The sequence below is a fragment of the Cynara cardunculus genome, assembly GCF_001531365.2.
Source record: "Cynara cardunculus var. scolymus isolate 2C chromosome LG 4, CcrdV1, whole genome shotgun sequence".
Classification (NCBI taxonomy): Eukaryota; Viridiplantae; Streptophyta; class Magnoliopsida; order Asterales; family Asteraceae; genus Cynara; species Cynara cardunculus.
In genome coordinates, this window is record NC_037531.1 from 9,689,709 (window position 1) to 9,706,122 (window position 16,414).

Sequence of the window (16,414 nt, forward strand, 5' to 3'; positions counted from 1 at the left end):
GCTGGTAGGGAAACACATGTTCGTTGAAGCGAACATGTCGGGCAATGTAAATCCGGTCATTAGACGGGTCAAGACAGCGATAGCCGTGGTGAACGGTGCTGTAACCAAGGAAAACGCAAGGAGTGGACCGGAATTCAATTTTGTGATGATTGTATGGACGAAGGTAAGGGAAGCATTGACAACCAAAGACTCGTAAGAAAGAATAATCAGGTTTTCGTTTGAAGACTTGTTCAAAAGGAGATTTGTTTGAGGAGACACGAGAGGGGAGACGATTGATTAGGTGGCTGTTTCAAAGGCAAGGGACCAGAAGCGTTGAGGAAGACTGGACTGAGCCAGGAGAGTGAGTCCAGTTTCTACAACATGACGATGGCGGCGTTCGACAATGCCATTTTGCTCACTGGTGTGAGGACAAGACCGTCTGTGGATGATGCCAAGGTTGCGACAAAGATTGGTGAGAGGCCGAAATTCGCCCCCCAGTCAGATTGAATACACTTTAATTTGGTGTTAAATTGGCGTTCAGTCATGGTGATAAAATGTGTGAACACAGTATACACATCAGATTTTTGATTTAAAGGATAAATCCACATATAACGTGTGAAATGGTCAACACATAAAAGAAAATAACGATGACAAGAGATGGCGCGGGAGAAGGTCCCCAAACATCACAATAAACAAGATCTAAAATATTATTGCTACGAAAAGTGGAATCAGGTAAAGATGACCTTGAAGATTTTCCCAATTGACAAGAAGAACATAAAGTATTTGATAATTTGTCTGAAACAGGTAAAGAACAATAAGAAACAATTGAACGAAAAACTTGAGCATGAGGATGTCCTAATCGCTGATGCCAAATGTTCGAAGGAGCTTTGACAGCAGTGAAGGCAACCTTCGGCAGAGACTTGAGTTGAGGAAGACGAATGGAGTACAAACCCTGTTCACTGGGGCCCGTAAGGAGGGTAGTGCGTGTAGATTCGTCCTTGACAACAAAATAAGAAGAGTGAAATTCAAAGAAAACATTGTTATCAAGGCAAAATTTTTGAACAGATAAAAGATTTTGTTTTAGTTAAGGAACATGAAGAATGTCAGTTAGGGTAAAGGTTTTGTTTGGTGAGTATATTTTGGATGAACCAATGTGAAAAAWGGGTACAGAATTACCGTTACCAACAAGTAAAGAATCGTTACCGTAGTAGGCCTCTGAGTTATCCATGCTAGATAGGTCTGGTGTGGCATGATGGGTTGCACCAGTATCTGGTTTCCAAGTAGRACCAGAAGATGAKCCARCCTCTGAGTRTGATGTAAAATTGGCCTGTGGTGCAGGATGAGACTGGTTCGGCTGAGTTGGGCACTGAGACGGTAGATGACCTATGCCACACCTGTTGCAATGGCCATAGACTGTGTTGTGGGTTGAACCCCAAGAAAACTGTCGGGAGCCATTGCTATCCCGAGGGCGATTATTGAAACCGCTACGTGAGTTGCCACGAGAAGAACCACGAGATCTCCGACCACCTCGGTTATTGTTGAAAGACCGAGAACCATAATATGCTTGAGCCCGTGGGGTGGGAAATGGGTTTAATTGATAACCAAGTTGAGAAGCCACAAGTTGAATGCTTTGGAGTTGTTGCTGAAGTTGATCGAGATTCGGTTGTTGAACCGAAGATACAACAGCCGTTAGTGGCTGGGATATTGGAGCAGTGTTGGCCAGGAAAGCTTGTGGAGTTAAGGTCTTTGTAAAAACATAGTCATGATCACACAAAAGACCATGCAGTTCATTGAAGCGAACAGGARGTAAACGRGTCAGTAAATTGCCTTTAATGACATTGTATTCCTCTCGAAGCCCTGCGATAGTTAGCATTACTAGGTCTTTGTCCTTCATTGGTTCTCCAATGTTAGCTAGAGCAGTGGCATATTCGTGAACCCTGCTTAGGTAGTCAGCCGGTTTTTCATCACCCTTCATGGTGATTCTAAGCAATTGATTTTTGAGAGTAAATTCATGAGAGGCTGTAACAGGGGCATAAGCTCTTTCAAGAGATAACCATACCTCACGTGATGTTTTGCCCTGAATGTGTTGATAAGAATCTTCGGACACAGTAGAGATGATAAGCATTCGAATATGGGCATCGTTTGAGATCCACGGGATGTAGCTTGGATTGTCGGTGGTTGCTGATTCGTTGGTGTTCCATCAACATAACCAAAGAGATTATGAGATGTGAGAAAAGCTTCAATCATAGAACGCCAATAGCCATAGTTGGTAGGTTTGAGAGAGAAGGAGAATTTGTGGGAATTGTGAATGGTTTTCTCCTGATGTGAAAAAGCGATTATAGCTGCCATGAATTCTGATGTTGATTTGTCTGGAATTTAACGTCGGCAGAGTTGCTGATCGCAGATTGTTGATTTGGCCGGCAGAATTGATGAGCGGCGATTTTAGGGTTAGAGAAAATAAAAATCGATAAACGAGGATTTGATATGGCTCTGATACCAAATCAGAATTGGTATCAATTATATTGATTCAAATCAATATAAGACACTTTTAGACAAGTAGTTATATAGGTAAAACTAATTACACTTTGGACCCTAGACAATATTAAAAATATAAACTAGACTAGCCGACTTAGTCTAATAGTCCAAGACTTATATTCAATTATATGTCATATCAAACTTCACATTTTTTTTGAGGAGGAGAGGGAGCATTATTCTAAGATGACTTTTCCCCATTGATATAGAAGGTTTTTAGATTTCTTTTAGAGTTGATCTTTTGGCCATGCTGAGTCGAGATTTTTGTGTACGGTTCTACCTCTTGTGTGTGATTTTTCTCACTTCAGCAAAGGACTGTTACTTCAACCATTGATGCTGCATGTTAATTTATTTATCTTGCAGTTTTACATAACTATATTATGATACCCCTGTAAGGAATCATCGAGTTGCTGTGTACATTTATTGTTTGCTTTCTGAAATTTATTGCAGATACACAAAAACCAGTGAAAAGCAACCGACAGAAATTGGGAGCAGCTGGTCTTGCACTGCACTATGCTAATATTATTACTCAGATTGATACACTTGTGAGTTCTCTTTTACAGATGTTATTAGCTGTGTGATAGTGCGTTTAAGTTTTTAGAACTTTTGGCAGCTAGAAGTTCCTATTATTGTTCACTCTTAAGAGATGAAACAGTCTCTGTTATCAAGATCGAATCTTATAGGCCATCCTACTCATGGCTCAAATCTTCAAGGACGGTCCATTGCTATGGTGATTGAGCCTCCATAGATATTTCTTCCTCTAGTTACCCATTGTTGTCAAGACATTTGTTATCACAAAATTCAGTATGAAGCTTGGGCAAGTATATGCTAAATCGTACTATTGTCTTTAGCAAGTAATAAAAGTCGTGTTGTATTCCTCAGGGAAAAGTTGCGCTTTCTGCCTTAACAAGCATTGATGATTTGGTGATCATGGCAATAGGATATTGTTCGACACTATCGTGCATTATTTATTTATACAGCCTATGCAGTTAGAATTTTAGCTTATAATTTGGGAAAAAGGATGAACATTTTTATGACACTGTTTGTTGAAATCTACAAGTTGGTGGCTGTTTGGTTGGTTTTCCATCAAGTCCTTTGTGGATTAATTTTCCTTTAATTCAATGACATATATGTATATCAGGTTACTCGCTCAAGTTCTGTGCCTCCAAGTACTAGGGATGCTTTGTACCAAGGACTTCCACCTAGTATCAAGTCTGCAATGCGCTCCAAGCTACATTCGTTTCAGCCAAAGGAGGAGGTATACATTGTAAACTTGTTTTCGTACCTTTGTCCAAAGTTGCATTTGTTAGATTCTATTGGGTTGAGTTTCTAGTCCGTTACCAATGGGGATTACTTACATAACCATTTCAATGACAAAAAATGATGCTTTGCTTCTTTTAATAAACTTAGATATAATAATTTGTTTGTTTTCTGGAATTCTGTGATTGCAGCTTACAGTCGCTGAAATTAAGGCAGAGATGGAGAAAACTCTGCAATGGCTTGTTCCAATTGCAACAAACACAACCAAGTAAATTGACATGCTTCGCTACGCACATGGTCTCGTTATGTGACTTATTTATCAGTTTCACAAAACGAATGGCACTTACTCATAGATGCAAGCTTGATAATAGTTATACACCCTCTAACTGCAACAAATGTGCTAATTGAAATTCTAGTCTTTGCACATATATTCTGGTCCAAAATGCAACAAAGTTTGGTTAAGTTCCTATTTAGTGTAACAAAGAATTGTTTTTCTCCATTGAAATAACAAAGTTTCAAAATAGGAAATTTTGTTAAATTTATCAACAAAAAGTTATTTCTTACATTAAAATAGGAACCACGACAAGTTGGAAAACCCCCAAAAAATGAGAAACCGAGGAACATCTAATAACCTTTCATTTGTACCGAATGCACATGTGACTACAAGTAATTCGTCTGGTATGCACACGGCATAGAATACCAGGAAGCATCTTCAATTACTTGTATGCACATGTGCATACTCATACAAATGAATTGTAATTTGGGTGTTCCTCAGTTTTTCATTTTTTTGGAGTTTTCCTTGAACCTCACACACACACACACACACACTCTCTCTCTCTCTCTCTCTATATATATATATATATATATATATGTTCTATTAGTTACTAATTGCTAATCTTGCATCATGTCAAACACAAATCGGATCAGAGCTCATCATGGCTTTGGCTGGGTCGGAGAGTGGGCAAACACAGGGTAAGTTTTCCAGTGCTTATTTCTGTTGTAACTAGATCCTCTTTTAATTAAATGACCAGTTAAATTCGTGTAGATCTGAGGTGAACCGAAAACCTTCCTGCCAGACAGACTCATTACGAATAGAGACTCTCCACCATGCAGATAAGGAAAAAACCGAAGAATGTATTCTTGAATTAGTAGTTTGGCTTCATCATCTTGTGTTCCAATCAAGGGCTATAAACAACAGTGGAATGAGATCGCCTGTGAAATCCCCGATTCGATCCCCAAATCAAAAAGGAATTCAGCTCCGACCCCACTTGCCGGTTGCATTGACTTCCGAAGACCAAGAGATGCTTCGGGACGTCACCAAACGGAAACTGACACCTGGAATAAGCAAAAGTCAAGAGTTTGACACCAGGAGAAGCAGGCTGAGCAAGCACCATAGGCTCACTAAAAGCAGTAGTCATTCTCCAACTAGGGAAATTAAGAAGGATCCTTTTCCGATAAAGAGACCATCATCGGTCCCTGTTATCAACTTCAGTACCGATAGGCTCAAGTCGATGGATGTTATAGACCGAGTGGACGATATCTGAAAACGACAATTAGTCGTGTGGAATGGAGTTGATCAGATTTTTGTTGTTTAGAGATTGAAAGGAAATCTACATTGTTGTTTGTACATAAATCTCTACTTTTATGTGACTCATAAATTGGAAACTTATGTTTCCCTTTTCTTTTCTTGCTCTTTCGTTTTAGGAATTTCATTTCATTCTACATATCTTTGATCTTTACTTTTGTTAATTTCATATCTTTGACAAAAATAGAATCGATTATCGGGTTTTCTTACTTTTTTTACTTTTATATTTAGATTTTTACTGGTGGTATATATTGGGTTGGTTCGTTTTTTATCTGTTTTTCTATTATAGGGTACATGACTAAAGTTCCGTTAATAGCCCAAAATTGATTAGGTACTTGGGAATCGTTTATATCACGTCACTTGTCTCTATTCGGGATAAATATTCATCAAGAATAACACATTTATGATGAATATGAAAGTGTTATTCATCGTAAATCAAACATTCATGACGAATATGGACATGTTATTCATAATGAATCACACATTCATAACGAAAATGTCACAATATTCATGATGAATATCATGTCTATATTCCTGATGAATATGCTTATGTGTCATGTTGTGTACGGTTTCATGTTCCTAATCAGTTTTAGGTTTATAGATTTATCCCAATAATTTCCAAATCTTTTTTATTCTTTTCAAATACAAAATCAATGTAAAATGGAAGTTTCATAACAGAAGATTTAACCATTTTGAAGATTCTTCTTATAAATCATCAGTTCGAGTCCTGCAAGATCAATAGAGATGTTCTTGTCTGTTCTCCAAGGCCCCTTGGTTTAGTCGTGATGTGTTCAAGCGGGCTCCAACACCCATAGTTAGGGCTGTAAATGAATCAACCGTTTAGGCAGAAAGTTCGTTTATGTTCATTTATTTAATAAATGAACGAACATAAACATATTCTTTTGGGAAATTGACCCAAATGACCGTATTCCATAACTAAATTGATCTCCTAATCATTTCTTTCCGGACTTTATCCAAAAGTCACTAGGTCCGCAATACTCAGGTCTGCAATTATTGCGGACCCACTAAACGACAAAATTTTAGAGTTTTTTGACCTAGGTCCATAACTATTACGGATCTGGCCCAAAACCCATTTTTTTTAATCCGTAATGCAGATCCGTAAGTGTCCACCTTCATAGGAAAATAGGTTTTGGGTCGGATCCGTAATAGTTGCCGACCGGTGGTTATGGACCTGGACCAAAATGTAGATATTTTTGTTATTATTTGGTCCGCGGTTAGTATTACGGACCTAGTAACTTTTAGGTAAAGTCCGGTGAGAAATGGTTATGAGGTTAATTTGGTAGTGGAATATGGTCATTCAAGTCAATTTCCCTATTTTTTATTCGTTTAGTTAAATAAACCAACATGAACAATGGTCATGTTCGTCCATTTCCATTCGTAAACGTCGTTTATTTATGTTTATATTCAAATATACTTATATATATATATATATATATTATAATATTAATATGTAAAATCATTAATTAAATTATATTTTTAGGATTCCTTTTTTGTCACTTCTAAGTTTACGTGATTTTCATTTTATTATGTTATTTTTGTGGAACGGAATGATGAGTAACAAACGAACACGAACAAACACATTTTCTTAACGAACGAACATGAACATAGAAAATTCCATTCGTTTGTTCGGTTAAGTTAAACGAACGAACACGAACAAGCCTATATTCGTGTTAGTTCGGTTCTTTCACAGCCTTACCCATGGTTAACAAAAAGGCAGAAATACGTTTTATAAGAAAATACTTTTTATCCGTTCATTCTCAGATTACTGTTTATGTTCTTGTCTCTTTAAATATAAAACCCACGTAAAGCTAGAGAAGTTTTATAAGTGTATTACCCCTAAATCTATTAAAATAGTAGACAAAATGCTTAATATGAAACAACTTTAATAACAAAATGCTAAAAGTTTGCTTAAGAGAGAGAACAAGAATGTATCAGAGTTTTAACAGGTCAATCTGATCCTTAATGGAAGAGTTAGAATAGCTCAGGGGTTACTAAAACCATCAAGTCTGCTATCTTCAAAAACCGAATGATGCCTATAAAGCCATCTACTGGAACATCTACAAAACTTTGAACGCCTCTAAAATTCCAGTAGAACCTGATATACATGTCGATAAGAAAAAGTGTTAGGCTTAATGCCTAGTGAGTTAAAGCAGTTTTATCCCATAAAACATAAAACGGTAAAACGACCATTTTCCTTTAAAGCAACGGACCCAATTTTTAAGACACATTTCATAAAAGGACTATATTTACAAAACTCATAAATTCCAATTCAAATACCTGTTTTAGATTAATAATCAAGATCCAACTCACCCAGGTCGTGCGCAAGGCGCAACTCCCCAAACGCAGATTATATAAATAAATTATGGATTCTGAACACCGAAAGCATGGGTAACAAAGTACCCGGAAACAACATCTTTTGGTGAGAGGGAGATCCGATTCCATCAAATATGGTGGTAACATCAAGTTAACAAACCAAATGGTCTTTGGCATAGCGGTATCGTAGCTCTTGGCCTCCTAGGAGTCCAGGGGTTCAAATCTCATCATAGGTGAGGAGGGTGTGTGAGTTTATTTGTTGCATTTGCCGTATATAAATATTATATACTTCAAAAAAAAAACATCAAATTAACAACTTATCAACTTTTTCGAGTTTCACCTCGGGCCTTGGATACCCGTATACTATACGGCTCCATTGAGCACCACCACAAGATTCCCCGAATGACCCTAGTGTCTACTCGACCCTTAGATGAGTCTCACCAAAAAGTCATTAGTTTCCATATACAGCTCCCACGAGCACCACAACAAGACCTAGCTCCGTATACGACCCAAACGGTACCACCTTAAACAATCTGTTAATGACTCGGGGACCACTCACCAGAGTTAAGCGGGACATCAGAACTCCCACGCTTAACCACAAGATAGACTCTTATGCTTATGGATACAATGCATCACAGTCTAAAGTTACATGACACCAATTGAATGACTAACGCACTCACAAATATGTAATACCCAACAAATATGTAATAAATGCATTTTACTTCAAAAGTCCTACATTGAGCTATTAAAACCGGACAAATTTCCTCAAAACTGATTTGAGTTAAAATCAAGGCAAAAGACCCTATAAAACACTTGACTATTTAAATATGGTCAATATAATCGACATAAGCCAAAAGGAATATTTTTTTTGATTAACCTGGATATCCAACCCGCTATGCGAGTCAACTAATCTCATGATGACCACCTGCTTTGCAGATAGCCTGGAGTAACCGCATTTGAACCTCTGTGGCCACAAAGGTATTTTTATTTCTCCTTGCATTTGAACCTGGGACCTCAAGGTACTTTTAACCTTTGAAGTCAAGCTCAAACTAATCAAACACCACCCTTATGATTACTAAAAGGAATATTTTCCAATCGTTTAAAACACATGTCACCCATAATCATGAATCATGAATAGGTCCATATATCATTACTTTGTGGAAACATAATAGCCAAAAAGCCTAATACCGTACGGTTTGCATTCTTACAAAGTCAATTGAAAGCATTTATCAAAGATTTATGCAATTATGACAAAAAGGGCTCAAATAGTTAAATTCCATACAATACATTTTCAAGAACTACAACACTATAAAAATCTATTTGGTACCGGTATAAGTTGTTTATCCAAATATTCAAAAGTGCTTATTAGCAGTGCCACACCGAAATAAGTCAATAAGTTGTTTTTATAAGCAATTCCAAACACCCTCTAAATCTTTGAAGGTTTATGTCTCAAATAAATCCATTATAAACATTTTCTCATGCCCGAAACTCAAAACATAACCCAATGCATAAAAATCACAAAATCCACTATTATCAAACCAACCCAACAAGATACATCTAAACACCCAAAATAGAGGTATTTTGACAGGTATATAGTTTTACAAAGCAACTGCAACTCATCTTGATAGATTTATGCTAAATTTAGGTTTTACCCTAAACTTTGCCCCTAAGTTGCCCGACTCCCAATCGTTCACGGCATGGGGCGGCTTCCATGCACCTCATCATGGTCACCCTACTTGCATAGGTAGCAAGCACAACGTGCGTATCCGGGCGTCTTGCTCACGCGACCTAAGGAGCCTCGGCTATTGGTCTTATTCCCGAGGGTGCACAACTCAGCAGCCCAACGCAGAAGCTTGGGCGACCTTTCCTGCAGCTTTAGCCGCACGGCGGAGCAGCACTGGATCTCCACAAACGCACCACCTTTTGCTCCTTAATCAACTAAAACATACTAAGGTCTTAATAGTGACTTAAAATTACCATTATCTTGAAAAAATTACGGTAAGAATTCACATTTTCGTTTATCTTATTGGGTAAGATTCTAGTCCATCAAAACGACATCGTATACAACAATTTTCCCGGTAAACGTTTAACGAGTAAGTTATCACTCTCACTTACCGAGTAAAACTATATGTCCTTGCCATCGCTCTTACCGGTAAGATTCTCGGTCCTTTATCATGTTCATCCAGTAAGGTAAGTGACCCAATGCTTAACGGGTAAGCGTTTTGTAAACATCTTAATGTATGTGTCTTTATATTGATTTTGTTTGTTAAAGGTTTATTCGTATAGTGAACACGGGTTTAGAGGGAATGGCATCGACTGTGTGGAGTATCATGTGAAATATAAGGTGTACGTTAAACATGATAGAAATTACATTGCATATTATGTGTAACTAGACGATACTACAAAAATCCAGAGGCGGATTTAGAATTTTTTCAAGTGATGACACCATTTGACTATAAAAAATAAATATATTGATATTTTTCACAAAATCATCATTGATCTGTTGGTTATTAGTTCCTTGCTTTTTCGTAAATGAGTTCATGTGTTCAAGTCTTTTATCGCAAATCTTTTTCAAAAACGCTAATCAGTAAGAGTCGTCACCCTCATTGGGTAAGACCTCGGTCCTTGCCATTGCTTTTATCAGGTAAGATTCTAGGTCCTTGTCATATACATCAATAAATACTTGTTATAATACTATATAAGAGGAAAAGAACTTGTTATAGTTGGTGTATTTGATGCTTGAGTTTGGACATAAAGTATAAATCCGTTAAGCGGCCGTTTACCAAACGTTTACCCGGCAAGTACTTACTGGTAAAATTCAACACTATCACTAACTTACTGAGTAAGATTTTAGTCCACCAAAAAGGTATCGTATGCAACAATTTACCCGGTAAGTCCTAACCATGGTAGGAGTCCTCAGACTCACTTACCGGGTAAGACTCTCGGTCCTTGCCATCGCTCTTACCAGGTATGATTCTTTGTCCTTGTCATATTCATTTGATAAGCGCTTATCCGGGTAAGCGTTTGGTAAACGGCCTCTAAGTAAATAATAGTGTTAAATTTTACTGATAAGCACTTATCGGGCAAGTGTTTGGTAAATGGCCCCTGGATTGAAAATGGTTGTTTACCAATGAGGCAAGTAACCAGTTTCTTACTGGTCAACAATTTGTGGATCAGAGTGTATTGGTAAACGACACCCTTCTTACGAGTGAAGGACGGTCGATAGGTACGCAGTTAAATAATAATCGGGTGCAAATAAGAGGCCGTTTATCAAAGTGGATTGTTGGTAAACGGTTTCGGTTCCAATCGAAGGTAGCTAAAAACAAAAACCAAAATACAACTTTCACACACATCTTACATTTCAAATATAACTACAAGATTGAAAAATGTTTTGAGCACATGAGGCCTCACCACAACACTCTCAATGAATGCCAATGAGCCAATATAGGAATGTGCCAAAAAAATGAATATGAGAAAACTTTGTACAAAGATAAAGGCAGGTTTGATTTTGTAAGAACCACCCAACCTTTCTGTCCCTAGTTATTTTTGACACTTTTTTTGCAAGCCTCTCAACCTGCAGAATCGAGTGTTGTCGAATGACTCGTCGGTGCTTCTTCATGAGTCGATAACCGAGTAAAAGAGTTAAAAAATCGAACCCAAAAATTAGTTTTTGTATTATTTATTTACATGAAGGGTAATTGCTTAGCTCCTTCCTCAACTGCGTTTCTCCATAACCGGTATCTTACTCCTAGCTTATCGTATGATACCGGCAAGTTCCATACGTTTTCTCCATTGATCATCCTATCTTGTTGCCCAAGTACAAGCCGTAGATCTTCGTTTAGTACCTGCAAACCAAAGTTCGGGTTTAGGATATTACTACTTCCTCACTACATTATTTGTCTTGTCTTAAAACCATGTCCCTTGATAACTTTATGAAAGCTAGCTTGAAATTTTTGCTTTTGTACACGTGTAAACCAAACAAACCCAATATATCTCATCAGATATGACTGTTCTCGATCCTAATAAGTTGTCATCGACACATTCAAGGTTTTGATTTCTATCCAGTCAAATATCATGCGTACTATGATTACGAACTATGGAAAACCATCTCCAGGAATCCTTATCGTACCAAACATACCCAGTATATCCCACTCAGTAGTAGGGTCTGAGTTTCGTCTAATCCAAGGGATAGAGAGGTTGTTTGCATGAAGACCCCCCTGGCTTGCAAAGAAGTTTTGTAGAGGGTAGAATTGTCAAGAAGTTTTTTGAAGAAAACACGAGGGAGCACAAGGCATAGGAGAGGAAAACAGTGTGTGCAAGCAGGAAACTATGACAGCAAATAGTAACAATAGTAAGACCATATATGAGAAAAGAACTGTGATTGTAATCTTTAATGGTACCTTTTCTGCAAAATGCCTCCACAGGTGGTGCATCAAAGGGACGTATTGCAAGAACGGAGCAAAATCAAGCGACATTCTATATAGTAGCCTTGTCTTATTTCTTGATGATGGCAAGCATACATGCAGTTGGTGAAGGTGTGTCGAACACTGCTTGCTGCTCTGACCCTCTAGTTTTCCGGGTTTTGAAATTCCGATGGTTGACAACACCATACAAGGTGGACGAAATTCCATATCTATTGGATATGGATCCCAATATCCTTCCAGCCCAGATGATGGGGTCAAAAATTTAACCAAGCTACAATAAGAAACCAAATGTCAATCATCTAAAAGTCTGTCTATTTAACCTCTTGCTATATAAATGTCCAAACCATTCATTAGCACACCTTGGAACACTCCAACCCTTTGCAAATGTGGAAGTGTGGGTGAAGGGTGCATGTGCAAGATCCAACAGGTTGTCTAAAAGTAGTCCATGCTCCACTGGTAGTTCCATGACAATCTGTTGTTCCCGTTAATCATATGTGAGTTGATAAATAATATTACATTTGTGACATACAAATCTAACAACCGGTTTCAGAAAAATCATCTATAAAATACCTCGGCATGTATTTGGAATCCCTGTGGTGGTTTTAGTGAAGGGATTGTGGCTGTAGAAGGTTCATTGCCCGGCCAGATCCATATCATTCCCTCCTGTTCAAAGCATGGAAGTGATTTTATCTTCACATTAACAAATTTTGTTGAAGGCATTTTTTCACATTTCCCATCCGTTGAATACTCCCACCCTGAAAATTAAAGATCAAACATATAATCTTCATATAATACAAGTTCAAGAAATTGCATGAGATACTGTTTCAACATTGGTAAGTTTACATAATTGCAGAAGTCTATCAATTAAGAGCTTACCATGGTAGGGACATTGGACGCGACCCTCATTTACGGAGCCCAAGTCAAGAGGACATGCTCTATGTGCGCAGGTGTTCCTTATACATCCTGGTTTCCCATCCTTTCCACGAAATAATACCCAAGGTTCTTCAAAGCAATCAATTGGCATCTGCAATGTCAAATCACAAGCAATTCTTATGAAAACCATGAGACAAATAATGTGTAAAGGTAATAAGAGAAACAAATGGTTCTGGTTTTTGTTGATCTCATCCATCTGTTTTCTGTCTAGATTGGATTAAATTACAAATGTAAAATGAAATGGAGAAAACATGTTGACAAACTACAAAATAACTTACCAATGTGTCTTCCTTCAGGTCTCTGGAGAAAGCAACAGGGTACCAGAAGTTCTTTAAACGAGGATGATAAGGTTTGACTGGACCAGACACGTTCAGACTTTTCCGTTGTGTTTTCCTTTCAATGGTTCCTAGGGGTTCTTTTGATGTGCTGGGAGATGAAGCAGTGCTCTCTGTTGCTGTTGTGCTTCTGTCTTTCAAAATTCTATCATTGACCAAAGTTTCCATGTGTGCTAACTTATCTAAAGTTGCACCAACCCTAGCTTCTGATATGTGCATCTGCCATTTTGGTGGAACCAGAATATAATTGGCTTTAGAATTAATATCAAACAGCTGTCTACCATCGAGCTTTAACTAAAATCATGCCAATTCATTTACCAGATATTTTGTTTCCTAACCTGTTTATGTGCTTCTGCAAGCTCTTGTTGTAACTCTGCTAGATCCTTCTTCAAGGTTCCAATGGATTTGTAATCACGAGCCAAAGGGTTTAAAACATCAACGACCTGCAGCCATGCCTTGAACTTAAGATTGATCCCAGATACAGTAGCTCAATCCAATGAGAGAAGAAAATGTATGTTTATGGTATGTATGAATATTGAGAATTTTGTTACCTTTTCATGTAGGAGCATGATTGTAAGAAGATCTTCTCGTGCTCGCCAATCACAATACTGTATATCATATCTAGCCACTTCAAATGCTTGATTTACATCCAAGAACTTCCCTTTACTTTGTGGAACTCTAGTCCTGGGCTCTTCCACATCAAATAGAGAGCCCCATGGGTTTTTCTTATTCACCAGTTCACCTCCCTCGTTGCTGGCTGATATAGCAAACACCATGAACCCTCCTCTAACACCCTATAGTCCAAGACATCCGATGTACAGTGTTAAGAAAATGACCATCAAACAAACGATGACTTCTGAAACTAACGATTACAATTGAAGATAGATCTTGTCAAAGTCACGACTGTTTTTCATTGACTATGCAGCACACTGGTATGCATATAAACTGAATTGCCTGAGGTATCATTACTGTAATCATTTACCCCTGCTAATAGACAGAAAATTTTCTCACTTATTTCTGTTGGTGATTTTAGTGTCATCAAGCCATTTAGTATGATCGGGATTAATATGAGACAAGCCGAAATTAGACTTAGCTATAATTCGAGCCCAGAGGTACAGAGTGCACGCTCGGATAAGTTAAGTTGATCTCGGGAACGCGGGGGTTCCGAGCAGCGCCCCTGGTGGGGTTCCAAGGGGCATCGTCCCAGACCGAAAATAAATCCGTATGTAAAAAATGGATCCAGTGGTTGTTTTCCAGCCAAACACCCGAACAGTCGCGTCTGTTGGGAACAGACACGACTTCCCGTAAAAAATAACTGACTTAACCGCCGGTGGCTATATAAGGTTTCATTCAATGATCTTCTTGCATACTGTTACTCTGCCGGATTTTTGTCCCTAAAGGTACATAAAGAAGCAAGGTATTCTGTGTTTGTGATCTTGGTTTTTGCTTGAAATCCAGATTGTTGTTCTTGGATTATCCCAAATCTGATTTCGTGATACCCCCGGCAATAGGGTCGAAATCACAGATTTTAGAGAGTGTTTTATAAACGATCCTTGAATTATCCAAGTAATTTGATATTCTGTTTCCAAAATCTAACAATTTTAGGGCAAACTAAGATAATAGGATAGACACTTGTTTTGAAGCAAACTAAAATAGTGACATAGACACCTGTTTTGGGACAAACTATATACCATTATTTTGGGACATAAGAGTGTAAAAAGTACAGCAAACAGGGAAAAGGCAAAGAAGCTAGATTATTGCGAGTGTACTCGATTTTCTCTACCACAATTTGCTCATTCTTTTGCATGCATTTACGATATAACTCCCATCCTCAGTAATTTCTCACACATCCTCTGGAAGGTTCCGTCCTTTAATAAAGTTAGACGGACATGTAAGAGTTCATGTGATTCAAGGTTTGACAGTATCATGAGTTCATGATCATGAATTAAGGATGCAGTCTTATCGACTACAACTAGAATCAAAGAACATAAACACACTTGATTAACATAACATATGTGCTGAACACAAAGCATAATCCGATAACGATACCTTTCTGGTGCTCAATTTAGATGATCGAGAAAGCGAAATCGGAAGAGATAGAGCTGCAGCAGTAGCAATGGCGGTCATGGCGATTGAGAAGTGACCAAAATTTAGGAGAAGAGAGAGAAAAAGGAGCAAGATTTAGGGAGAAGAGAGAGAAAAATGGTGGGATTTGTAGCGGAAGGGGATTTATTGGGGGAATTTGTAGATATGTGGCTTGTGTGGTGCGCGATCTCGGTTGGCCTGCCACAGGCTGACAAGTGGAAATGGTCGAAAGAAGTCTGCTTCTCTTGTGGCCACAACTTGTATTACGGCATCTTGCCACCTCGGCTTTCCTGATATCTTCCCTATCTGCTTTGCTTCTTATTTTGCAATTACACTTTGTCATTATATTATAATTACTATAAATTTGGTTCATATGGTTTGTTGTCTTTAACACTTTTGGTCCTTATAGTTTTAAAATTAGAAGATGATCATTATAGTTTTTAAAATTGATCAGATTTGGTCCGTTCTTTTAATGGTTGTAAAAAAATACCGTTAAGTGAAAAGGGTATTATAGTCTTTTTCCACTTCGATCACATTATTGTTTTATATATATATATATATAGGGGTGGGTTTAAATGAAAACTCATTTTTCATTATGAACATGAGAACAAATCTTGGCCATTAATCAAAATATAAAAAAAACTAATCAATGGTTAAAACACAAAATCATAAAATCTATATATATATATATATATATATATATATATATACAGGCCCGGCCCTGGGCACGTGTAGCCCGTGCGGCCACACAGGGCATCAAAGCCCAAGGGGGCATCAAATTTTTTTATGGACCATGGTATTAGTTTTTATTTTTGGGCCTTTTAACCCTTTAGATTTAAAATTAAAAACTTGGGCTTTAAAAACAAGCCCAAACCCAAAATTGAATTGGATCCCCTCAATCCTCCTTTCACCGTTTCACGACAGAATACAGATTGACATTTGACGGT

General features: G+C 37.9%; 2 protein-coding genes across 3 annotated transcripts in view; one reads left to right on the top strand and one right to left on the bottom strand.

Moving 5' to 3' along the window:
- Positions 1 to 5,522, top strand: part of LOC112511023 — a 23,215-nt gene extending 17,693 nt beyond the window's left edge. For both annotated transcript variants that reach the window (XM_025116383.1, XM_025116384.1), the window contains 5 exons: positions 2,962 to 3,056; positions 3,653 to 3,769; positions 3,963 to 4,039; positions 4,699 to 4,743; positions 4,817 to 5,522. In XM_025116383.1, the coding sequence (XP_024972151.1) occupies positions 2,962 to 3,056; positions 3,653 to 3,769; positions 3,963 to 4,039; positions 4,699 to 4,743; positions 4,817 to 5,315 (833 nt within the window). In that variant the 3' untranslated portion in view covers positions 5,316 to 5,522. The remainder of the gene's footprint in view (positions 1 to 2,961; positions 3,057 to 3,652; positions 3,770 to 3,962; positions 4,040 to 4,698; positions 4,744 to 4,816) is intronic.
- Positions 5,523 to 11,024: 5,502 nt separating this feature from the next.
- Positions 11,025 to 15,567, bottom strand: LOC112511769 (chlorophyllide a oxygenase, chloroplastic). Its single transcript, XM_025117511.1, has 9 exons — positions 15,432 to 15,567; positions 13,934 to 14,176; positions 13,721 to 13,825; positions 13,326 to 13,601; positions 12,991 to 13,138; positions 12,685 to 12,869; positions 12,474 to 12,586; positions 12,091 to 12,385; positions 11,025 to 11,535 (listed from the first exon to the last, which is right to left on the bottom strand). Exons 1-9 carry the CDS (start codon positions 15,507 to 15,509, stop codon positions 11,374 to 11,376), a joined length of 1,605 nt encoding a protein of 534 aa, XP_024973279.1. The 5' UTR covers positions 15,510 to 15,567; the 3' UTR covers positions 11,025 to 11,373.
- Positions 15,568 to 16,414: the final 847 nt, after the last annotated feature.

Excerpts from the sequence above, each read along its gene's own strand:
- LOC112511769 (XM_025117511.1), bottom strand. The coding sequence starts at position 15,509 with ATGACCGCCATTGCTACTGCTGCAGCTCTATCTCTTCCGATTTCGCTT. Across the intron at positions 13,139-13,325 it reads ACCTGAAGGAAGACACATTG|ATGCCAATTGATTGCTTTGA; the intron begins GTAAGTTATTTT and ends TTGACATTGCAG. Across the intron at positions 12,870-12,990 it reads CGTCCAATGTCCCTACCATG|GGTGGGAGTATTCAACGGAT; the intron begins GTAAGCTCTTAA and ends TTTAATTTTCAG.